Here is a 24,058-nt window from a genome sequence, read left to right as displayed (position 1 = left end):
TAATAATATTTATTATTATTGTTGTTGTTGTTGTTGTTGTTAATGTTTTTTCCCAATCAAGTGATTTATGCTCAAATGAGATTAGATTTTTTTAAAAATTTTTTACAAATGTGTGTGTGTGTGTACACATGCACTTGTATATACCATGGTGCATGTAGGGACACCAGAGGACAACTTTTGGGAGTTAGTTCTTGCCTTCCACCATGTAGGTTCTGGAGCTTGAATTTGGGTTGCCAAGGGTTGGCTGCAAGCATTAACTTGCTGAGCCATTTTTCCAGCCTATAATGTTAGACTTTACTATCTTTTTATAATACAGTACCTGTCCTGGACTATCAGCTTCCTGGGCCATGCTCCAAAACTGAGTTTTCTTGTCCTTTCATTTCCCAAGTCAAAGACACAGATGACCGAAACACGTAACATTTCTCGACTGCACAGCCATCATGTTGCGAGATCCTTCAGGTAGAGCCTTGTCTCCTCTTCCTCTGGTCTCCCCTTTTCACATGTCCCTCTGTCCTCACCTAGAGCTGGACATAGAGCTGGGTGAGTTGGGGACCTGTGTTGAAGCCCAGGTCAAGCCCCGGGTGAAGGTGGACATGGTACCGGGCAGGGAGGAACTGGGCCCTGCGGCGTCCTGGAAGTCTTCTTTGAAACCGTTCTTGTGTTCCTTTTGAAGGTGCTCTGTTCTCTGGTGGATTGTTTCCACAGCCACCAGGAAATGAGTCCCTCCTTGGGGGGTCAGCAATGCCCCTACTTCCTGCCTGTGGCCGCTCAGGTGGGGAGTGTGCTGGCCTGTTGCAGGCTGAGTCTTGGCCAGCAGAATCCTTGTGGCCTTCTCTTTCTTCCTTGCTCAGCTCAGCCTATCTTCACGGGACAAGGGAGGACGTAGAAGAAAAAGATTGAAAGGGTCCATTTGACTTCACAGTTACATGGGTGGCAGTTATTCCTACGAGAAAGGAATTAGGCCACTAAAGAGCATGTCTCTGGGTACGCTGTGCGCTGTGACACAGCACTGCCCATGGAAACAGAGCACATACTACATGTATAATTCTGCATGTTCTAGTAGCCAGGTTTTAAAAAAAAAAGTAAGAACAGAGGTGAATTTTCATAATATTAACTCAATACCTAAATAATAGCTTATATATATATTATGTATGTATGTACGTATGTATGTATGTGTATGAAGTCTTTCAAATATATAGGTCAGCTGAGGCCAGCCCCATTTTAAGTGTCTTCACTGCACATGGGTCACAGTGGCCAGTTTAAGTCTATTGTGGGACCACCTGGAGAACCTGCCCTGTCTCAGATGGAGGGCAGTGACCACAGGTGGCACTGACCACTTGAAGTTGGCCAGTGCAGCTAAGGAGCTGAGCTCATTTTTTTCTTCGTTTTACTGAATTAAAATGTAAATTTGAATAGAGGCATGTACTTCCTGGCGACTATATCAGCACAACTCTAGAGGTTTGATCTCAGAAAAATGTCAACTTCAACCTGACCTAAATATCATTTCTCACTTTGAGCCTTGGTGGGGATTTTAAAGATAGATAACACCATTGGTAAGGGTGGCAGGCTAGTCCTTACTTGGCCACTGGGAGGATAAATTACAGAGGGCTTTTTTAGTACAATCTGGTAGCATTAATAATCACTTAGCTTCACAGCCTGAATATTACCACTACAGCGTCTCCTGCACGTAGACTGATTTGTGTCGAACATTTCCTGTACCACAGACATGCCAGCTAATGTAGACTTAAATAAGTAAATGCGTTAAAAATATGCTTTGCTGGGCAGGGTGTGATGGAGCATGCCTTTAATCCCAGCACTCGAGAGGCAGAGAAAAGTAGATTTCTGAGTTAGAGGCCAGCATGGTCTAGAGAATAAGTTCTAGGACAGCCAGGGCTACACAGAGAAACCCTGTCTTGAAAAACCAGAACTAAAACCAAAACCAAAAAAGGAAAGAAAGGCTTTTCAGCCACTGAAGAGATGAGGCCATTTGTGTTGTCTTGATGGCCTGGTGGCATGGGAGGCTTTCAAGATACAGCAGAAGGATTGCCACCATTTGGGTGAATTGCTTGCTTCTTTACGTCGAGGCAACTCTGGAAGAATCTGGAAGGACCTCGGTGCAGAGGTTGTCTCCCAGGAGAGGAGGACATGGCTGGAGTAAGAAAGAGGTGTGCCTGTCATTCTGTGCTTGCTTCTCACAACTTAATCCCATGCATCTAGCCAAGCACAGTGGCTCACACCTGTAATCCCAGAGGCAGAGGCAGGGCAATCAAGAGTTCAAGGCCAGCCTGGGCTACATGAAACCCTGTCTCACTCTTTTCCCTGTGGAAGGGGGGAATCCTCAAAGCTTAACAAAAGTGCCCCCAACAATGCATTTGTATTACCTGTTTAAAAAATAAATATCTGAAAAAAAAAGAAAAAGAAAATTTTGAAGGTGAACCAGGGAGAGTTTCTAGATTAGGGAACCCTCCAACCTGGGGCTAAGGTGTGAGTGCGTGATAGGTTTGGTGATTTGTGGTAAGCATTACTCTGGGTACCCAGTGGTGACAGAAAGCTCAGTATGTAAAACAGGACAGTAACAGATTTTCAACACAAGCCTGATTGGGCAGATGGCAGACTGAGGTCTTTGAGCCATAGATGGTTTAAAGGAAGTGGAATCAACATGATTGTATTTGCATGAATGACATCTCTGCAGGACAGTCAGAAACTCCGATCTTAGGACCCCTAAGGACTGCCCAGCCGTGGAGGGAAGGAACTCAGGGCTAACTAGAAAGCAGACTTCCTTCCTGTGTGGTGGCCAGAGTGGATTGCCCCAGCGGGTGGACCCCGGTCTGCGAATCCAGCTTCTTCCGACAGGCCAGCCGGGCAGAAAGGAGTGTTGGCCAAACACAAAATAAAGAAGATGCAGTTCAATCACATTTAAATGTGTGTTAGATAAACAGGTCCAACACCCCATTCATTGGAAGAATGGATACTTCTTGAGTGAGTTTTTTTTTTTCCTCACAGAGACAGGGTCTCAGGTGTCTCTGGTTGGCCTCCAGTGACAGAGTCCCCAGTGTAGCTGTTGATGGCTTTGACTCTCTGGTCCTCCTGTTTCACTTTCTAAGTGCCAGGATCATAGCACGACCCAGTTTCATTCAGTGCTAGGTGGAACCTAGAGCTTCATGCACGTGAGTCAAGGGCTCTGTCCACTGAAATACATCCCCAGTCTGAGTATTTATGTTTTCATGCTATACCCACCGATGGCTATTACCCACAATAAACAAAAGTTCATTGGGAGCTATCAATAAGTTTTAAAAGTATAAAGAGGTCACGAGTCAAAAAAATAAGATAAAATTCAGGATCCCTAGTCCAAAAGCAGGGAAGCCATGTGTGTTTGTGGTTCTGGTTGGGTCACCATGGACTCAGCTCTTCTACAGGAGTCAGGTAGATGGCATGAGCTAGCAGCGCTGGAGTTGATAAAAGTATTGTACATGTCAAAGTGCAGTCATGTGACTTGGTGCGGCTGTGTGTGAGAAGGTGATCAGTTGAGAGATCAGGTTTGACTGACAGGCCCATCAGTACTGACTGTCCTGCACACAGTTTCCCACTGATGGGCATGTCTGCTTTTCTAGTCTTGTCTTTTAAACGCATTGCAGGCAGGTCTCTGAGTGATTGTAGGTAAGACCAACTGTAGCCTGTGTCTCCAAAGGTGGGATGCTGAGCAGCTGGCCGCACATCTGCACTTGGACTGGACACTGAGCGTGGCCCCATCATCTCTGGTCCACTTCCAGCTTTGTGTGAGAGACCCTGCCTCCCTACCTTTGTGTGGGCAGACAAATTTTGCCAATATGCAGAAATGAGTGGCACCTTGTCTAAACTCCTCCCCTCTTAGCACCTCACCTCTCTTCCCACCTTGGAGCATAAGATGCAGACTCTGAATTGTAGGTAACTTGGACAGAGTCTTTGCCTCAAGGGAACGAAACGAGTGTGTGTGTGTGTGTGTGTGTGTGTGTGTGTGTGTGTGACACATCTGCATGTCTGTCTGCCTACTCACCAGAAGAGGGCACCAGATCCCATTGCAGATGGCTGTGAACCGCCATATGGGTGCTGGGAATTGAGCTCAGGACCTCTGGAAGAGCAGCCAGTGCTCTTAGCCTCTGAGCCATCTCTCTAGCCCCACTACTTCTTTTAGAGAGAAACTTCCCCCATGAGCTGGTCTTAGGTACCCTTGCTGAAGAATAAATCACGTGTTGTCTATTCCCGGACGTGAGCTGGGCTTGGGGAAGAGGCCCAGTCTGAGGCATTGAGGCTTCTATTAGTCTGAAAGCAGAGTTGTCTTCACCAACCTGCAGCCAGTGCCCACACTGGGCCCTCCTCTCAGGAAGGCACTTGGTTTGTTCTGCTTTCATTGTCTTGAAACATCATCGCTTTTGGACCAACGGTTCCAAGTATTCACTTTGCTCTGCTCCTAACAAGTTTGAAGCATCTTAGTGTCTCTTCACGGACACAAGCAGGGTAGTGGAAGTTTCCAGCCTCCACATGAACGCTTGTGGGTGTGGCTGCAAGGGGGTGCATGGCCTCTCTTCCAGATCTGCTGTAAACAGATGTACCTTTGGTGGTCTGTTCAGTGCACATGAACACACACATGCACACAGGTGCGCGCACACACACACACACACACACACACACACACACACAGCTGGTAGAAGGGTTACTGTCATCTGCAATTCCGAGGCAAGTGGAGAACCTCTGACTTTTCTTGGACGGGTTTCCCAGTCTCTGTCATTCTTTCCTCCTCCAGCCAGCGGTGTCCCTGGCCACATGTTATCATATGTGACGGAAATGCTAGAGGTCACCTGGCTCAACTCCCTGAACTTGTAGATGGAGAAACTGATCCAAAGTGAAAGCACACTGGCTAATGTTATATGGCTATGGTGCCAACCTTAAAAATACATCATAACCCAGGCAATAATTGTTCACTAATTGGTTTATTTTACAATTTATGCATCAGGCAAGAAAACGATAACATCATTATGACTTGGAAACGTCTGCTAACCATTCATATACAAGCTTCAGAAAGTTGTGTTATAATAAAGCTGGAGAAATATCTAGATGGAAGTTGAACTTTCTCTTTTTGAAAAAGCATCTCCTATGTGCCGTCTGGGTGTCCAGATGATTACAACATAGAAGGTCTTTAAACTTCTCACTTGGACATTCCTCATCATCACAGCACCTGTTAGAATACATCCAGATGCGGGCCTTGCTTCGTTCTGACAGTACATAACATTGTGAGCCAGGACGTAAATTTTCAACAACAAAAAAGTTGTGAGTATCCTGTGAAGCCAACCAGGGAGCAGAGCGAGCAGGCCTGGCTCCCCACTGGCTCTGCTAGCGAGGCACACCCTCCTCTCACAGGGAGAAGGAAGAAGGTTGGGGGAAGATAAAGTGTCCATCCTAAAACAAAGCATGGCTAAGGCTTTGGGTCTCCCAAGCACTCCCATTTCCTGTGGCTAAAGTTAGACCTATTAGATAGGAATTTCATTTTTAATCCATGACTGGGCAGAGAAGGAAAAGGAGGAGGCCCCATTCAGCCATCCCAGGGGAGAAGGCCAGAGGGAGGTGCTCATCTGTGCTTGTCATGAGTGGTAAGATGCATGGGGCAGTTACCAGTGACTTGGCTTGCTTACATTGCTAGAGCCCTTAACGTTGAGATGGGCATAATGATTTCTACAAAGCAACACAGGCTTCCCCGATGTTTGTCTATTGAAAGTTTATATTACTAAGACAAACAAAAGTCCACTATGCTTACCATAAATAGAATGTAACTATTAAGGTAAATAAATACTCCCAAACAATGTTATTAAACTTTAGCTGGGTTCTATGGCCTGAGCCTCTTTGTGCCCAGAGGGGAGACGGGTTGGTAAACATTAGAGTGAGGTAGCCTCCGTCTGACTTTCTCCTGGATGGATTCGGATGGCAATGGGTTGAAGACACAGTGACGTTATTATGATGTGTTTGTGTGCTGAGTGAAGGATAGTGTAGCAGGTTCTGGGTTAGGGTGAGACGTCACAAGCAAATGTCAGCGGTCATCTGGTCCAACTCCCTGAGCGTACAGTCAACAGAGCTCACCTGCAGAAGCATCACCCAGGTGGCATGTGCCACGCCAGATACCTTCTTCTGTGTCTCCTGTCTGTGTTGTCACCTCCTGTGCCCTCTACTTCAGAGAGTTCCTATCCGAAGCAGCTGACATCTCAAGGAGCCCCAAACACACACACACACACACACACACACACACACACACACACACACCCCTGTCAGTGAAAGGAGAAATTGTGTTTGGCAACCCTACCTCCTCACTCCTGGTGGAGACTTATGAACTGTGTTTTATAAACTCTCTCAGGGGGTCCCCAGGGAGTGGGACTCTGGCTAGCCATGGCTGTAACCTGCTGGCCCCACTCGCTTTCCCTTCTTTCTACTACCTTCCTTCCAGGCAGATCCTTAGTCCTCCGTCTTTATCCCGGGATCTGCTTTACAGGAGCCCCAAATAAAATACCAGGCATCCTAATTAGCTTTAATTATTAGCTTGACACAGCCCCGAGTCCTCAGACAGGAAAGCCCTGATTGCATGTGTGCATGCCTCTGGGAGATTGTTTTGATTATTAATCGATGAGGAGGGCCCAGTGCACCGGAAGCAGTACCATCCCTGGGCAGGTGGTCTTAAGCTGTGTAGGAAAGCCAGCTAAGCGTAAACCTATGAGGGAGCCGGGAAGCAGGATTCCTTCATGATTCCTGTCACCTTGTTTCTGCCTTGAATTCCTTGCCTGATTTCCCTCAGTGACGGACTGTGACCTGGAAGTGTAAGCCCAATAAATCCTTCCTGCTGCTGAGGTTCAGAGCCCCTTGTGGGCCTCTAAAGCCCGGGCCATCCCAGAGACTTCTAGAGCATGAAGTCGGGTCTTAGTAGGGACACAATTCCTTACACCTGAGAAGAAGGTAACTATTATGTGATCAGAAGTAGGTGTCTTCAAAAAAACAAAAACAAACAAACAAAAACCAAAAAACAAAGACAAAGCAACAACAAAAACCTGGCAGTTGATACAGGGTGACATTTTACCCTTGATGGTCTTCCTCTCAGTCAATATGGAAGAAAGCTGGAAGGAAAGTTACTATGCTAATCAGTACCCTTCTTGTTGGAACAATGGGTTCATCCAGATATGATGCTGCCCGCATTGTAATCCCAGCACTCAAGAGCCAGGAAAAATCACTCATAAGTTCCATCCCAGTCTGGACTATACATAGCAAGCCAGGAGGGGTGCAGGATTGGAGTGTGTGTCGGGGAGCAGAAAACTCACTTGCCAACAAGATCCTTGGAGGCAGCTGGAGCCTCAAGAGCAGCCCAGTGCTGTGCTGAGGCAAAGACCCCCACTCTGGACCCCGTGTGCCAACCTGGCCAGAGCCCGCTCGCAAGGGGGCCAGCAGTCTTCAGTGTGGTGGTTCCTCGCTGGAGAAAGTTGCTCACTGGTCTGCAGAGAAACAGTGAGAACAATAGTGTGACAGCCAGTTATCACTTCTCATAGGATGTCTGCAAGGCCGTCAGCTGTGATGGGGGGCACTGTCCTTCTGCCCCTGTGGCTGAAAATGGAGGAAGCGCTCACTGTGCCCACAAACTCCAGGAAGGTTGGAAAGGGGTCTCTAAACACAAGGGACATGTAGGTTCTCAGGGCATTGTTTCTTCAGTGGTCCTGTCGTGTCCCGGCAAGGTTTCATAAAAATCAAAAGTTGAGGCTCGTGGCTTCAGAGAACAGGGTTGCCCCATGCCTCGATTTCTTTCCTGGAGCCTTGCTTCAAAGTCTACCCCAGTCTGTTTCATCCTCAGGTATGAAACCAAGGCCTAGAGTGTGCAAAATCAAAGCACGCTTATTCACCACCTGATCCATTCTCTAGGGAATCAGTGTTTTTCTAAGATTAGAATTCTTTTTTTGCATGGAACATCTCTGGAAGTGAACCCACATGCCCACAAAATGCCAGTTACAAAGCTGTAAAGATTCCTCTTTAGGAAAGTTAGATGCTGAGACATCCTGGTGCCAAGGTGCAAAGAATTTTAAAATTTCAGGGCCCACAATATTCCTCAATTTTGATAACAGAAACCCAAGACGAGGGGCTGGGAGATGGCTCAGTGGGCAGAAGTACTTAACCCGAGTTTGGCCCTAGGAACCCACATCAAAGGGCAGATGTGGTGCACACCTGTATTTCCAGCACTCCTGCGGGAAGATACGAGGCAGACACAGACGTGCCAGCTGGAAGCTCGTGGGACAGCCAGCCTGTGCAGCACAGTGAAAAAGCAAGAGAGACAAAAAAACGCTTCAAAAACGACGCACAAGGAGAAAGGGCAAGACCACTCATCTTGATTGTCAACTCGATACGATAGAGAGTCACCATGGAAACGAATCTCTGAGCATGTCTGAGGGATTTAATTGGGATGGGAGGCCCACTGTAAAAATGGGGGCAGCATCCTGACTTGGGCTGGGGTCCTGGCTACGGATGCAGTGTGAGCAGCTGCCTCAGGCTTCTGGGGCCTTCCTTCCCTCAGGGTGGACTGAATCCTCCAATTGTGAGCCAATAAATCCTTGTTTCATGTAAGTCTCTTTTGCCAGGTGTTTCCTCACAACAACAAGAAAAGTAACTGGTACAGAGGGAGGGAAGGAGCCACTTATGTGACCAAATACTCCGTAAGGAAACCAACTCTTAGACTGGGAGTTACAGTCTGGTGGGTAACACCTAGTGTGCCGGCAAGGAAACTCCTTTGCTCATTAGTGCTAGGAACCAACCCAGGGCCTCGGGCATGCTCTATTGCTGAGCCACACCCCAGCCCCAACCTTTTTATTTATCTGTGCCCTGATCTCCAAGCAGCTTAGAAAGTATCACACATTCTCTCCTTTGTGGGGCCTATTGTTCCAAGAAATCCAGGTTTCAGACACCTGGGGTGGAAGGAAGCCTTGCATCCCTGTGACTAAAGACTTACCTGGGGGCAACTCATCAATCCACAGGGAACTATGGTGGACAGAGTGTCACCAGCCCAGGAGGGGGGCAGCCTTGTTAAACAGCTGAGAACAGACCCAAGAACTCTGTCTACTCTGCTGCCCCTAGTACTATGGATAATCATGTTTGGAGCTGAATTATGTAGTTGGATTGTCTGCCATTGGCTGTATGAGGGACTTATCTAGAAAGTAAGCAACTATTTAGACATTTCCTAGACCCACCCCCCACCCCTCTGTGTGTGTGTGTGTCTGTCTGAATTAATATTTATTAATAAAATTTCAAATGACTATCAGTGAAGAATTAGAAGTTTGGTTTATACTTTATGTATTGGGTGTGCTTGCCCCGTGCACCATGGAACATGTGTGGAGGTCAGAGGACAACTTGTGAGAACCATTTCTCTCCTTCCACCATGTGGGTCCCTGGGGTGGAAGTCAGGTCCTTAGGCTGTATGGAAAGTGAAGCCCCCTTACTGGCTTTGTAGTGAGCAATTTTAGAAGTGAAGGGAGGCAGAGAGTGCAGTGTAGTATGGAGTACTTGCTTCAAGTGTTAGTATTGCTGAGGAGAGGAGAGTGCCAGTGGTAACAGCGTGATGAATTAAGGGTTGTGGCTAATCTAATTGTTAATCTAATCCCCGGCACCTGTGAGCCCGTGGAAACAAGCTAATCACCATAATTTAGAAGGCCTGGGAAGAACTCCTGGCTAACTCAATTTGGTGCTTCTTGTCACAGCTCATTGCTGAAAATCTTGGTGGACACAAACCCTTCCTCCCACCTTACACCCGTACCTGGACGGAGACAGATCTGGGACAAGATTTCCGTGCTTTCTGGAGTTTTCAAAAGTTTTGATATTTTCTCCTTGAGTTTTATAGTCTGATGTCTTCACTCACTGTTCCTGCTGCCAGTCAGTGCCCTTAATCCTGATAATAGATGATATCCGTCGGTTCTAGCAAATTCTCACTGCTGTTGCAGATGAGAGACGGGCATAGAGAGGTGACGTGAGTGATCCCTAAGGCTCCATGGCAGGTGTACGGCAAAATAAGATGCAGATCCCCCATTTTGGCCTGTATGGCCTGCCAGCCACCTCCAAGTGTCATCAATGCTATCTGGGCACAGTCACATGCTGCGTTAGTTAGAATGTATGGACCGGTAGGGCGCAGTCACATGCTACATTAGTTAGAATGTATGGACCGGTAGGGCGCAGTCACATGCTGCGTTAGTTAGACTGTATGGACCGGTAGGTAGGGCGCAGTCACATGCTGCGTTAGTTAGAATGTATGGACAGTAGCTCAGAGGGCACCTGAGTTCCAGGTTCTCTACCAAGTGAGCATCAGATGAGAGTCGAGAAAAAAAAACGGCCTGGGTTCTAGGATGCTAGAAAAGGGAGGATGCCTGAAAATTGGGGAGGAGGGAAAAACAGCCCCATGTTAAATGGAATCGGGTCTCCCCTCGGTCTCCTTACCCGTGGATCAAAACAAAGCGAGGGATGTTTTTATGCTCAAACACAGGTTGATGAAGTCAAGTCCCAGCTGAGGACAAGCACACAGAATGAAAGGGACATCATCAAAGCCTCTCAAACCACCAAAGCTGTTTGCCACGGAGAAGATAAATCAAAAAAGCCTCGAGATCTGGTTCAAATTGAGTAATTATAAACGACTAATCAGGCACCGTTTGCTGTCAAGTCAGGAGCTGCGCCCTCTCCATCAGCAGGTTTTTGCTGTTCTGGTCATTTAATCACAAAAAGTCTGTGATTAAATAACAGGGCTGTTCTGATGCTAATCAATTTAATCTCAGCCATTTACAGTGAAGTCAGACTCACCATTTGCTCTGGGCTCTGAGAAAGGAGTGGGAAGGGCCCAGTGTCAACACAACTAAAGGTATCCAGGGGGCCTTGTGATCAACTCCATGGGGTCTGGGCAGTTAGAGTTAGATTGCAGCCTAGGACTTGGTATCTGCCATACTGCAGGCCTCCCCGTCTCCCACACCTACCCTGAGTGCCTCTCGGAGTCAAATGGTCGCAAAGCAATGATCCCAGCTGGGATATATATCCCTGTCACACTTATTTAAGATAGAGACTTACTACTCTTGGCTGCTTGGTAGAGCAAGCTAGCCTTGAGCTTGCTGTGTGCTGTGTAGACCAGGCTGGCCTTGAACTTGCTGTGTGCTGTGTAGACTAGCCTGGCCTTGTCTATCCTTCTGCCTTTACCTCCTACGTGCTAAGGTTACAGGCATGAATACCCATGCCTGGCTTGTTTTAAGTAAGTATGTAAACACATTTTTAAGCCATTTTCAGATATTAACCTAAAGGAAAACACATCGTAGCAGACAGGACAAAGAAGAAATCAGCATTGTATGCTAGAAAGACAAGTGGTTGGTCCTAAAGAAAATCCATCTCCTGTTCTGCATGCAGTAAAGCCCTGACGTCCGCATCCCACTCTTTGAAGTGAATACCACAGTGTTGACTTACAGTGAGGGAAGAAACAGCTAATGGGACACGCCATTGGTTCCTAGTTCTAGTGTATTTCCCTTCTCTGCTGTGTTGGAGACACCTAGTGACTCTCCTCGGCAGCTTAGGCTCACACCCTCACAGCAGTTCAAGATTTGGGACAAGGGAGGATTATGTATTCAGGCTTGAACCAGTATGGGCACTTCTGAGAATCCACCAGTTGACAGTTGGACCAGTGCTTATTCATAAACAGCCTTCCACAGAACAACAGAAAAAAACAGATTGTTCATGGACCATTTACCAAAGGAATTTAGATGTCTGCCTTGGGCTGTCTGAAGGTGGCCAAGCCTAAAAGGAGCTATCCCTGTAGCAGCCTGAGGGACAGTGATTATAAAACAGGTCCCGGAGATGAAGGGCAAAGGTGATGGTAGAGGCTATGAGATGATGTGAGAGTCCCCAACACAGGTTTCCAGACCCATCCAGGTTTACTCACCTTACCATGACACCTTACAGCTAACTGTGCGAAAGGTTCTGCTCCGTGGCATGTTCACACAGGCAGGGGCCTGGAGGCATTTTGCTGTTTGAAGAAGAAGGTTTTGCATCACTCAAAGGCTTCGAAAGACTGTCTATAATCTGTAGACTATAGCCATTAAGAAAGCAGATACTCCCCAGCCCATTGTCCCCAAGGTTTCTTCTGTCACTGTTTTCACGTTTCACCCCCAGTTGGGAACACCAGTGTGCCCTTTATGGTCACTTATGGTTGTAGTCAACTGCTTCCCTTCTCCTCTAAGCCATTGGTAGGACTTGGAGGAATGGCGATCTCGTCTTCCTTTTGCTCAGGGACCAGGCATGGGCAAGCATCATGGCTGAGATGTGACTTTCTTGGAGCACATTAGAGCCTCCTTCCTGCAGGAGGCATGGAGCTAAACAATGCCCTCCTTGGACCAAGGTCTGCACCACTGTGACTTGTATGCTTTAAGGAAAAGCCATGCCCCTTCTGGTAAGGAAAATGCTCTTTTATCTGAACAGTAAGAAGCTTGAGGTTGAAGAATCTCAGCCTTCAGTAGCCATGGTGTTGAGGTTTTGATTTGATTTGGGCCAGGTGTTAGTGGGGATGGGGGTGGGGGGTGGGGGAGTGTCACCTCAAGAACACAGGCCTTCTTCAGTCATTCCTTTGCTTTCTTCCCCAAGTCACCATTCAGAAATTATTCACCGATCTGCTCAGCACAGGGTGTTGGGGAGGGGTCCATAAAATTATGTGCTGAAACTGGAGACAGACTCCCGCAGTTACTGGGCCTACGCAAGCGGCTTTCTTATAGTTGAAAGGGAAGTGGATAATGCCTTTGCTTCAGTAAACCTGACAGAAGTAGCACGGTGAGAACTTGGCTCCTCAAACTGGCTAGAAATCCATCAGAACTAGAGTATAAATATTGGCACACACAACGACCTTCCTGTCCGGCTAACTTGTCTGTGGCTTAGGGTCTATAGAAGTAAAGTGGCTGTGACCCCAAAGCAGGCAATGGCAGGCGTGATAGCACTTGAAACCTGAAAGTACCACAAAAAAGAGCTTCGTACGGACCGCGTCCCAGGGTCTCCAAGTAGTCACCAAGGTGTCTCCACAGTCCTCACCTGCTGCACACTGTGCACTTCCTCGGCAGGTCACATGTGCCATCCCAAGTTTGGGTGCAGGACAGCATGAGAGATGAGGACTTCTTAGCATGGAGTCACGCAGGCCTGGGTTGGATCCAGGTCCTGCCACTTTGCTGGTTCTAAAACCGTAGGCAGCTCAGTGGCTTCTCAGAGCTTCTGTCACCATCTTGCAGAATGGAGAATTCGCTAGTGCCCACCTGCCTCGTCGTGTGGTTGTCAGGCTCAAATGAGCTCCCACATAAGTCTGTCTGTGAAAGGCATGTGGTCAGTGTTTAAAAGGCTAAAATGTCACCTTTGTTATAGGTCTGATGAGACCATTACAGGTGCTGTCTCTCAGCTTACTCGCCGGTATCTCTGTGGCTTGGTTCTGGCTGGTGATGTCTTCTATGAATTGTTCTATAGATCATGAACATGAGCCCAGCCTCCCAGTATTTGAGTGGGAATTCATGTGGCTGCTCCACCACGCACCTTCATTACTAGGGTCCACTGAGCCGGAGTGGCTGCCCATTTGGTCCCTTTCTCTCCTCCCACCTGGGTCTCTCTGGATCCGGAGGCTGGTGAAGAGAACAAGCCCCTCAAAAGGTGCCAGGCTACAGAAATAACCAACCAGTACTATGGCGGGTTCTATGCCAGCACTGGGACCTGAGTCCCATCCTTAGGACCCATGTAAAATCTAGGTGCAGCTGCACATGCCTGTAATCCCAGCTCTGGGTTGTGGAGACAGGATTCCTAGGGCTTTCTGGATTGCAAGTCTAGCCAACCAGGAAGCTCCAGGTTCATGAGAGTGCCTGTCTCAACAAACAAACAGAAGGGGTGCAGAGATGTTCAGTTGTTATGGTCATACACTGCTCTTGCAGAGGACCCACATTCAGGTACCCAGGCCCACGCTGGGTGTCTCACAACCTCCAAGAACCTCAGCTCCAGGGAGATGCAATATCTCTGGCCTCTGTGGCAGCTGCACTCACACGCATATACCCCCGCATAACTAAAAATATTAAAAATGTAATGTTGAAAGTGATTGAAGAAGATACCCAACATTGGCCTCTGACCTCTACCCTCATGTGCACATAGGTGCATGTACACAAAGTCAAACACCAGAGAGCAGAAAAGTGACCCAGTAGCTGACCTCTGCCTCACCTGACTCACGGTAGAATCACAGTGTGAACACTTTTACCTTCTTTTCACTCCCAGCTGAGTCAGGGAGTGTGCCTTGCCCGTGCGGGTTGCCAGGAGCCGGCAGCTGTTGGTACAGAAGAGCTCAGTGAACATGAAGTGATTGGGCAATGACTAAATGAAGCTTTGTGAAGTTTTTGCTTCTGACTTAGAGTTCAAGTTTCCGACTTCTTAGCTGGGTGTGGTGATACTTGCTTGCAATCACAACATGTAGGAGCCTAGAAATAGCCCGGTGTACATCGTGAATCCCAGGCTAGCCAGGGTCACATCGTGAGACTCTATCTTTAAAAACATATAAAAACAAACAAACAAAAAATCCTCCTGACTTGTTTGTTGCCAGCAGTGACCAGTCAGCATCCTCTGTAATGAGGATTAGCAAGAAAACCTTTTCTCCAAATCCATGCAGCTTTTATCTTGTAATATGTGTGGGTTTCCTTTTTTATTTATTTATTTATTTATTTATTTATTTATTTATTTATTTATTTTGGTTTTTTGAGACAGGGTTTCTCTGTGTAGCTTTGTGCCTTTCCCGGATCTCGCTCTGTAGACCAGGCTGGCCTCGAACTCACAGAGATCCACCTGGCTCTGCCTCCCGAGTGCTGGGATTAAAGGCGTGCGCCACCACCGCCCGGCGGGCTTCCTTTTTAACTAAAATTATCTTATGTCTGTTGATGTCTTGCCTGCACGTGTGTGTCTGTATAGCACATGCGCTGTTGTAGAGGAGCTGGTAAGGGGAGACACTCTCACCTGCTGACCTTCTCACCGGCAGCCTCTAGAGAGAACCGCGTGCTCTGCCTAACAAAGTACTCGAGCCCTAGGAATCCAGTTTCCAACATCACAAAGTATGGGACCTGACAATACCGGGTAATGTCACACCGCTGTGTCGCTTGCACTCTGGGCTTGCACAGGCCACTTGTTCCAGATACCACACGCCTCACCTGTGGTGCCCACAGTGGGCGGGCCTGGTGAGTGGCATTTATAGATAATATCTGGAACTCGAACTTCCTCCTGCCCCACCCCCACCCCATCTAGAACCCAGTTCGCATCTCCATCTCGAGGCAGGAGAAAAGCTAAACTCAGGGGAGGGCCTGGGTTTCTCTAAGCAGCAGGGCCTCCCTGCAGCTGCTGCTCACATGCTCACTTAGCGCGTGTTGCTGGTTGATACACATCTGCCTGCTTGCCCCGCTGTGCATTCCTTAGGACAGTATTCCAGGCACAAGACTCCACCGAACATTCCCAGCGGTGGGTAAGATGTGAACTCCTGCCGCACCTGCTGGAAACTGTGTGCGAAGGGTTTTGCCTTTGGAAGCAGATTCCTGAATTCCGAGTACCATGCCATAGGGTGTAACTGATCTGTGCCAACCTCAGTTTATTTACCTGTAAAATGGGAACTATTGCTTGCCATACCTGTCTCCAAAAGGTACCGTATTGGCTGGATGCAGTGGCACATGCCTGTAGCCCACGCTGGTTGGGAGGCTGAAGTGGGAGGATTGGTCCTCTGGCCTAGGAGAGTTGTAGGGCCTCTAAGCTTTCCCACTGAAGTGACACAGACTGCCGCAGAATCACTGAGAAATGATCAGAGATGCTGATGACTGGAGCTAAGTAGCCGACTTTATAAAAAGGAACCCCAGTCCACTCCCCATCTTCACCCGATGCTTTTGGTCATCCTACTATAAAATGCCTCCTCCCACGAGAAGACCTCCATCACTGTACCTCCAAAATCTTCCAGCCTACTTTTAGAGCACCAGCTGTATGTACCAGTATTCTACTTGGCATTGATGTAGGAGCTTGGGGTGTAGCTCAATAGTAAAGCACTCACCTAACATGTATAAGGCCCTGGGTTCGATAGCCAGTGCCACAGGAAAACCAAAGATATAATTTATTTTCCATTCTTTGGGACTGATGTCACCACCACCCTGCCATCCCAACCTTGGAATTAAGAAAGAGTGATTCAGAGAAATAAAATGACTTTCCTAACGTATGAATCTAGGGTGTGCAAATCATATCTGCTGTGTCTCTCTTGCACGGATATGCATCCTATAACCATGGGAGTTGCTGACCTGTGCCTTCCTGGAGGCAAACACAGAGCTTGCCACATAGTAGACACCTGCTCAGCAAGCCTTTGTTCAAGTGATCATGTGTGGAGACCACAGAGGTTTCCTAGTGAGAACTTACTCAGGGTCCGAGAATCTGAGCTTGCTTTTTACCCAGCAGAGCTGCATAAGGGGATGATTTGACTATGGGCATGGTTACCAGGTGTTTGGAAGGGTCTACATTTGGCTGTGTGGTGTGCTTTGATCTAGCAAGGGGGAAGTCTTTTGCCCCGCCCCTTGGCATTGTTACATTGTTATAAAAACGTCCTTTTGAATAAACGGAAAGGCCATTGGGTATTGACCCAGGTCCTCCGGAAGCTATCCTGTGTTTCTGTCTTTCTTTCGACAATTAGGTCTTTTTCTACCTAGTATTTTCTTATCCCTCTCTCCTCATAAGAACCCTTGTAAAGGTGGGAGCTGGCCTCCCACAACCATAGACAGTTCTGGTCGCTGTCCAATCCCTGCCTTGTTCACATTTAGAGTTCTGAGGGAGAAGAGGAGGTGGGCTTCTTTGGGTGTTACAGACTCCAGCCATCTCCAGACAGCCCCGTGATGTCACACCAGTAATTCTGGTCTTCTGGCAGTTTTCTTCTCAGCAGCATCGGGACAGGTTTGAGGACCCAAGAAATACTTGGCTCAGGCAGGCCTGAGGATGCAGAAGATAACTGAACATCTCTTGGATGTGCTTTCCTGTAGTCTATAGATAAATGTCTTTTCTGCTTTATAAAGGGGAAAATATATTTCTGCATCTAATTTAGTAATGTGGCCATAATTATATAAATTCATCTGAAATGTCTGAAGTAGAATGACTATTCTGATTCTGAAATATGAGGGGGGAGGAAGTGTGCGTGCGTGTTTGTGTTTGTGTTTCTGGGGATTGAATTCAAGGCCTTCTGCGACCTAGGCAAGTGTCTACTACCCAGCTACCCTATCTATTGCCATCCCTAAGCCTCAGTTTTTATGGCTATCAGTGGGAAGGTTAGAGGCTGTTTATTTCCAGAATGTGGCCTTGTGATTACATCATGACCCAGTACAAGGTTTAGAACGGATATTTCCAAGGAAATTCGATTTGCTTTCCACTCCGATCTGTTCTTCCGAGTCAGTTAGAATTAGACCTTTGTACCTAAATTTCTAAATGTTATATGGAAACGTTTAGGGGGAAAAAATACAGTGAGAGACAGAGAGAGGAAGAGTGTGTGTGTGGTGGATTGAATGATAGTAAGAATGCAGACCAGTCACCTCACCTCAGAGCTTAATAATTCCCCGTGGTTCTTGGACCTACTGCCTTGCATGCTTGGCTGAAACTTTTGGGTGACATGGTGGCAGTGATAAGGGTTGCGTGCGTTATTTGATTACTTGTTTCCTTCCCTGTTCAAAGCCACAGTCCCGTTTAAAATCTGCTTCTCCATCTGTCTTGCAGCGGAAGCGGAAGCAGAGTGCCCAGGATGAAGATGCCATCAGCCTGTGCAGTCTTGACATAAGCGTAAGTTCAATTCTTGCTGCTTCCCACTCCATCCCTGCGCAACGTGACAACATCACTCTTAGTATGAATGTTATTTGTTACCACGCTGTGTACTTAAAGTGGGCTTCTGTCATTTGACGGTGGAGTTGTGACCAACTGGATTTTCTCTTTTTTATCTCTTTATTTTGCTGGAGATGGTTGTGTAGCCCACTTGAAATTTAAGCCAATTTATTTATTGTCCATGTATTTTTTTTAATCATAAAATGAATTATAAACTTAGGCATCTGGATAGGATCTGGATTAATCCCACGGTACAGTTTGAGAGGCTGGTTCAAGAAGGTAGGGTGGATGTTTTTCCCTTGGGAGGTGGGCGGAGTCAGTGGCTTGGTTGAAACCCCAGCCCCGGGATGGCACAAAGGCTAGACGGAGATTCTCCTAGCAAAGGTAGAATGAGCAGCTCTGGGTCCAACAGATCTTAGTCAAGATTCTGTACTTAGCATTCACGTGGAGTGATTCCTCATCTGGAAAATAAGGCTGAAAAGACTCCATGTGACTTTGTGAGTCAAATAGAACAACGGAGATGAGAAAAACCAGGCATAAAACCTGGTACCTAGTAGGTGCCCAGTAAACATCAGCTGCATTGTGTTTCCCTGTGAAGCACAAGCTTGCAAAAGAGGCTCAGTGACATGGTGGCCGAATGCTTGTGATGGCAGAGGTCGGAAGCCTCCTTTGGATTTCCAAGGTGTTTCATTTTGATGACGTCCTGTGCGTGGACTCTGGTCCTGTGACTGATGCAATTGAAAAGCCTCCTCAAGTGTGTGTTACATTCACTATCCAGGCTGGGGACTAGAGTGGGCACTGAGGCCTCCCAGGTTCCTCCTGTCTATTCATGCAGTGTAGATCCATGGAACACTGTGTAACGTCCATGTAACAGAGACCGTGAGAGCGTCCTATGATGTACGAAGGCTCCAGTATTTAGCAGTGGAACCTTGGACTAGCCACTTCCACTATCTGTGCCTCAGCTTCTCCATTTGGTTGGACGATGGGTCTTCTTAAACCATTATGCAAATGGGAAGCAGTCTGAATATAAATTATTAGGTTCTCATTTAATGCCATTTATTTGCCAATATGAACAATGCTCTTTTAGCTATTTTTAATTATTGCCAAATTTCCTGATGTAACCGCTTTGGTGGAATGATATTGAGCTGACTGCTAATGATGTCTTTATTTCACCATATGGTGTTTTTCTATCCTAGTCCTTTAGGCTGTTAGATTGATGGCATTGGGCTAGTTTACCAGGTTGTCATGGTGACAAGACAGAACGATGTTCTTCTGGGGTTTTCTTTATTCATTGGATATTGTCTTATTGACAGGGGATGCTATGGAACTTCTCTCATCAGCAATAAGATCTTTTGCGTGTTTAGGTATTTTTAATTTTGTTGAACTTTATTTTTAGAATCTAAAGACTGTCAGGATCTACAGAGTCCTTAGCCATCATGCATCTCAATGTCCTTGGATGCAGATGAAGTACTAGCCACCTGGGAGTGGAGGGCAAGACTTTTGTTCAGGCATTTCTAAGATCCTGCATCAGCACACAATTTTCTCAGCTGCAAGCTGGTGTTTATTTTTCAGGAATGTATGTCTCTAAATGCTTTTTTATCAGAACTGCTGACCCCTGATCAGAAAGGATTACTGGCAATTTTAAATTTGATCTGGTTTTGCCTTCCTTCCTATTCAGGTCACCTAGTTTTCAGATAAATCATTATCTAGAAATTATTCATTTTTCCCCCTGTGCAATTTCAGATATTTCCTCTTATCTTGACCAATTCATGTATCATGCTTTGTCACAGTAATGAGATTTCATAGAAGAAAAACCTACCCCATTTCACTAATAGGGCTATCTTAAGGGTTCAGCTATGGCCAGGCTTATTTCTGATTTACTTGGCTTTTTGTCTGAGTCTTGGCAAACAGATCTCCAGAACGTAGGCTAGGGTTCCTCCATTTATTGCCACATGTAATAATTGTACACATTAGAGACGTGGAAGCTGTTGTAGGAGACGAGACTGCTGTGTTGCAAGCTCCATGACTCTTAGAGTCATACAGAGGTGACAGGAAGTGTGGCAGAACCAAGCATTGCCAGGAAGGAGTTTCTCACTTTGAACCTGGCACCTCATGTGCACTCAGAGGAGATGAGCTATGTTGTTGCTTATTTTTGCTCTTTTGGGGGGCCCGCCATCCAGCTCCCAAATAAATCACACACAGAGGATTATTCTTAGTTATAAATGCCCAGTCTTAGTTTGGCTTGTTTCTTGCCAGCTTTTCTTAACTAATTATCCCATCTACCTCTTGCCTCTGGGCTTTTCCTGTTCTCTTACTTCTATAAATCTTACTCTTACTCTATGGCTTGCTGTGTAGCTAGGTGGCTGGCCCCTGGAGTTCTCCTCCTTCTCTGGCTCCTAGATCTCCTCTTCCCAGATTTCTCCTTCTGTATATTCTCTCTGCCTGCCAGCCCCACCTACCCTTTCTCCTGCCTCGCTATTGGCCCCTCAGTTCTTTATTAGGCCATCAGGTGTTTTAGACAGGTAAACTAACACAGCTTCACAGAGTTAAACAAATACAACATAAACAAAAGTAACACACTTTAAAATAATATTCCCCAACAGAGCTAAACTGAATTAAGTGGTGGGTGGAGCGACCCATGAGAAGATGTTTCACCATAAATGCAACGGTATCTAAAGCTCTGAGCCCAGTGAATTAGTTATTCTAGTGAGGAAGTGGTCTTTATCAGTTGTCATTCAAAAGGACTTCGTTTTTGTGCTTCTGAGTGGAGATGTCCAGGAGAGTCCTTACAGCAGCAGCACTGAAGAGGTGGAATTTCTGTTGTTGCTGTTTCATAATTCTGCCCCAAGTGGCCATTAACCCGAAGACTCGGGCAGACCCCTTCCTCTGTAGCAGGGTCTCAGGCAGTGTCACAACTGGCTGAAGAGTTGTTTTGACCCTTTTGCCGTGTCTAAGTGGAAAGTATCAGGGGAGAAGGGTCGGTTTCAGTTAGTGGCTCACGGTGGAGGATGTGAGGGTTGAGGAAAGTAAGATAGGTACTTCTCAGTTTTGATTCCACTTCCTAAGCGGTAAGATAGCCATGGGATGCATGTGTGCTTTGAACAAGAGTGCTAGATAAGAGAGTGGCATTTTTAAGGGTCGGTCAGGTTCCTGTTCAATCTTAGCCTAATCCTGAGAACATAATGGACTTTTAGTACATACTCTCGAATAAGAGACAGAAAATGATGGAGAGGGAGAGGGAGAGGGAGGAGGGGGAGGAGGGGGAGGAGGGGGAGGAGGGGGGAGGGGGAGAGAGAGAGGAGCCCCAAGAGTGCCCCTTTTAAAGAAACATGTTTGTGATATAAAAAGCGAGGAATTGTTTGCACAGGTGAATTCACCCATCAATTAAGCAACGGTCAAGCTGAATGTGGTAGCTAGCACACACAGGCAGTCAATCCCAGCATTTAGGAGACAGAAGCAGGAGAATTGTGAGCTTGAGGCTAACCTGAATTATATAGCAACCTCTTAAATCACATGTGATTCTTGGGCATTTGTGGACCCTGGCCAAGCCCTTTTGTTGAGCCCCCCTTTTACAGGGGGGCACTAGAAGGTCTTGAAGCCCAGGGGAGGATGACCTGCCTCCAGAGACTTGTTCTACAGTTGGGACTTGAATGCCTCCAGAGCTGGCAAAATAATTGATGTCTTACTTTCCTCCACCACTTGAATTGATCCAATGCCTGAGCCCCCAGCTTCCGGAGAGAATAGAACACAAACTATTTCAGAAACAACAACAACAACAACAAAAAAAATAAAGCAGCATGTATTTTTGAGAACCATTTGCAGAGTGGAAAAGGCTCCTGGCAGCCGCCTCCCCCCCCCCCCCCCCCCCCCCCCCCCCCCCCGATCTCCTCTCACGTCAGAGGATATGAGTGGGCTGCTTGTGGGAGGATCACGTCTGCCACTGCAGTTTGCTGTTTAAACCCTGACGGGTGAGAGATGCCTGAGTGGGTTCTGGATGTCTTGCGAAGGCTTTGGTGGGAGAGCCAGCTGTTTGCCCACACAGCTCGGCTCTGCCTGAAACACACGAGCCCTGGGCTGGACATCACAGCAGACCCCGGTGATAACGCGCTATGGGAAAAGGGGTTCACCGAGGACCCACCTCAGAGCCGCGGCTGTGTTTCGACGTGCTGGCTTCCTGTGGTCATACCCGCCCCTTCATCAGGTCTGCCTCGCAAAATATTTCAGACCTGCGGAACAGAATGAAGTGATACTGTTTCAGACACACTCAGAGGCAGTAGTGCCGCCACCGAGGGAATATTTCCGTGGCAGCGGAGCCTTGTCAAGCCTGGCATGCCGCCGGGTTCAATGTTTGCTGCCTTCCGTGTCCACAAACGTCCTACGTCCACGCATTCCTAAACACTGTAGGTGTTGTGAGCCAGCCTTTCAAGTTTCTGTAAGCACATGTGATCATTTAAAAATTTCTATTTATACGTGTGTGTATGTGCACACACACATGTGCTGTGGCACCTGTGTGGAGGTCGGAGTTGGTTCTCGCCTTCCAGCCTGTGAGTCCTGGGGATTGAATCCAGGTCATTAGGCTGGATTAGCAAACGCCATCTTGCAGGCCCATAAGCGCATGCAGTTTTAAAAGTTGGGGTCACAGTACCTATCAATTTATTTTGGGACTTTCCCCTCACTGTTTGAGAGAGTACATCACTGCATCCCACAATATTCTTTAAAAAACAAAACATTATTTTAAACAATACATCGTCAGATGAAGGCACCGAATTCGTTCAGCCCATCTCTTCCTAGGAATTTATGTAAGCGCAGACTTTTCTCTGTTATAAATAACATTGATGGGCATCCAAGAATATGCTGTGTAATCCCTTTACTCAGCAGGATGAAATCCAAGCTCTGGAATTCCTGGCTCACTGGTTACAGTCCCAGAGCAGCCTTCTGTCCCCCGTGTCCGTGGGAGGTGGAAGCAGAGCTCGGAGATGCTGGAGATGCTGGAGATGCTGCATAGCTTCTGTGGAGCCTGGCAGGAGAGACTCATTCCCAGCTCGTCTGGTTCATCCCTCTGATGAAGCATCACCATTCCCTCGCTAAGCCTGGGAGGGACTTGTGGACCTTTGCCCCTCTCCTTCAGAGGGCCCTCATGGCTGTGCCAGTGAGGCTGGCAGTGGTACTTCCTTTCAATACTAGTGAGGCTTCTCTGTGGAAGGTGGGGTATGGGCCTGAGATTTGCGCCCCACCCCCAGGGGTGAGGGAGGCTGCAGATTAGCATTCGCATCCTTCCTATATTTTCTTTGCCAATTTACAGGGACCAAGATAAGCCCTCCTGAAGCTTCTGCAAGGGACACTTGGGGAGTGTGTACCACACCCGATGCTTCTGAGGGTCCTTCGGTTGTGACAACACCTCTTCTGTCCCCTGTGAAGCGTTTAGACATATTCAGATCTTGCTCTTTCCCTCTCCTACTGAGAGGTGAGAAAACAGGTCAGCTGCAGCCTTTGTGCAGAGGAGTGACCTCAGGGCTCCCTCCATAACGGAGACCATAATGTGTATGCCTGGGGCCGCCTCCTGGCCTCCCTGTCTTCGTATACCACCAGGATGTTTATGATCCCCACCTCCAGGTCCCAGGCTCTGTGAGGACTCCCAAAGCAGCCGCCATCTGAGCCCTGCCTTCCTGCCCTGCCTTAACCTGAACCCCTGCCTCTCACCTGCTCCACATACAGGCTTTCCATGCTGTGCTGCCCTCCACATCCTAGCGCCCGTGGACTTATTATTGTATTAGCAAACAGCACAACCTTGAGAGGTGCTTTAAGTACTCATCTGTCCTGTGCTTTCCAAATCGCTCACTTAATTCTCCAAGCAGTCCCCTGCCCCTTTCTGAAGATGAGGACATTGAGGATTGGATACCTGAGCTGTGGCCTCAGAGTCGAAGCCTGTAGATTCAAACCCAGGAGATTGCAGGGCAGAGTTCCCCTGCACGGCCCAGCATATGAAAGAAAGAAAAGCCTTTGGCTCTGTAGCTTGAGTGCTGAATGATTGACAGGCCATTTAGTTGGTCACATTAGCACCCTGTGAAGTATGTGGTGAGCACACCTATGTTTTCATTTCCCTGTTTATTCCAGTGACTTGTGCTGCATGGACACTCAGCTTTTCTGTCTCCATGGAGCA

General features: G+C 47.4%; 1 protein-coding gene across 1 annotated transcript in view; it reads left to right on the top strand.

The window, feature by feature from the left end:
• Positions 1-24,058, top strand: part of Arhgef3 (Rho guanine nucleotide exchange factor 3) — a 285,032-nt gene that overhangs the window by 127,529 nt on the left and 133,445 nt on the right. The window contains exon 4 of the mRNA XM_059273978.1: positions 17,797-17,859. Within this exon, the coding sequence (XP_059129961.1) occupies positions 17,797-17,859 (63 nt within the window). The remainder of the gene's footprint in view (positions 1-17,796; positions 17,860-24,058) is intronic.

Source organism: Peromyscus eremicus, chromosome 9 (assembly GCF_949786415.1).
Source record: "Peromyscus eremicus chromosome 9, PerEre_H2_v1, whole genome shotgun sequence".
NCBI lineage: Eukaryota > Metazoa > Chordata > Mammalia > Rodentia > Cricetidae > Peromyscus > Peromyscus eremicus.
Note: the sequence above shows the minus strand (reverse complement) of the source record. Positions and strands in the feature narration are given on the sequence as shown.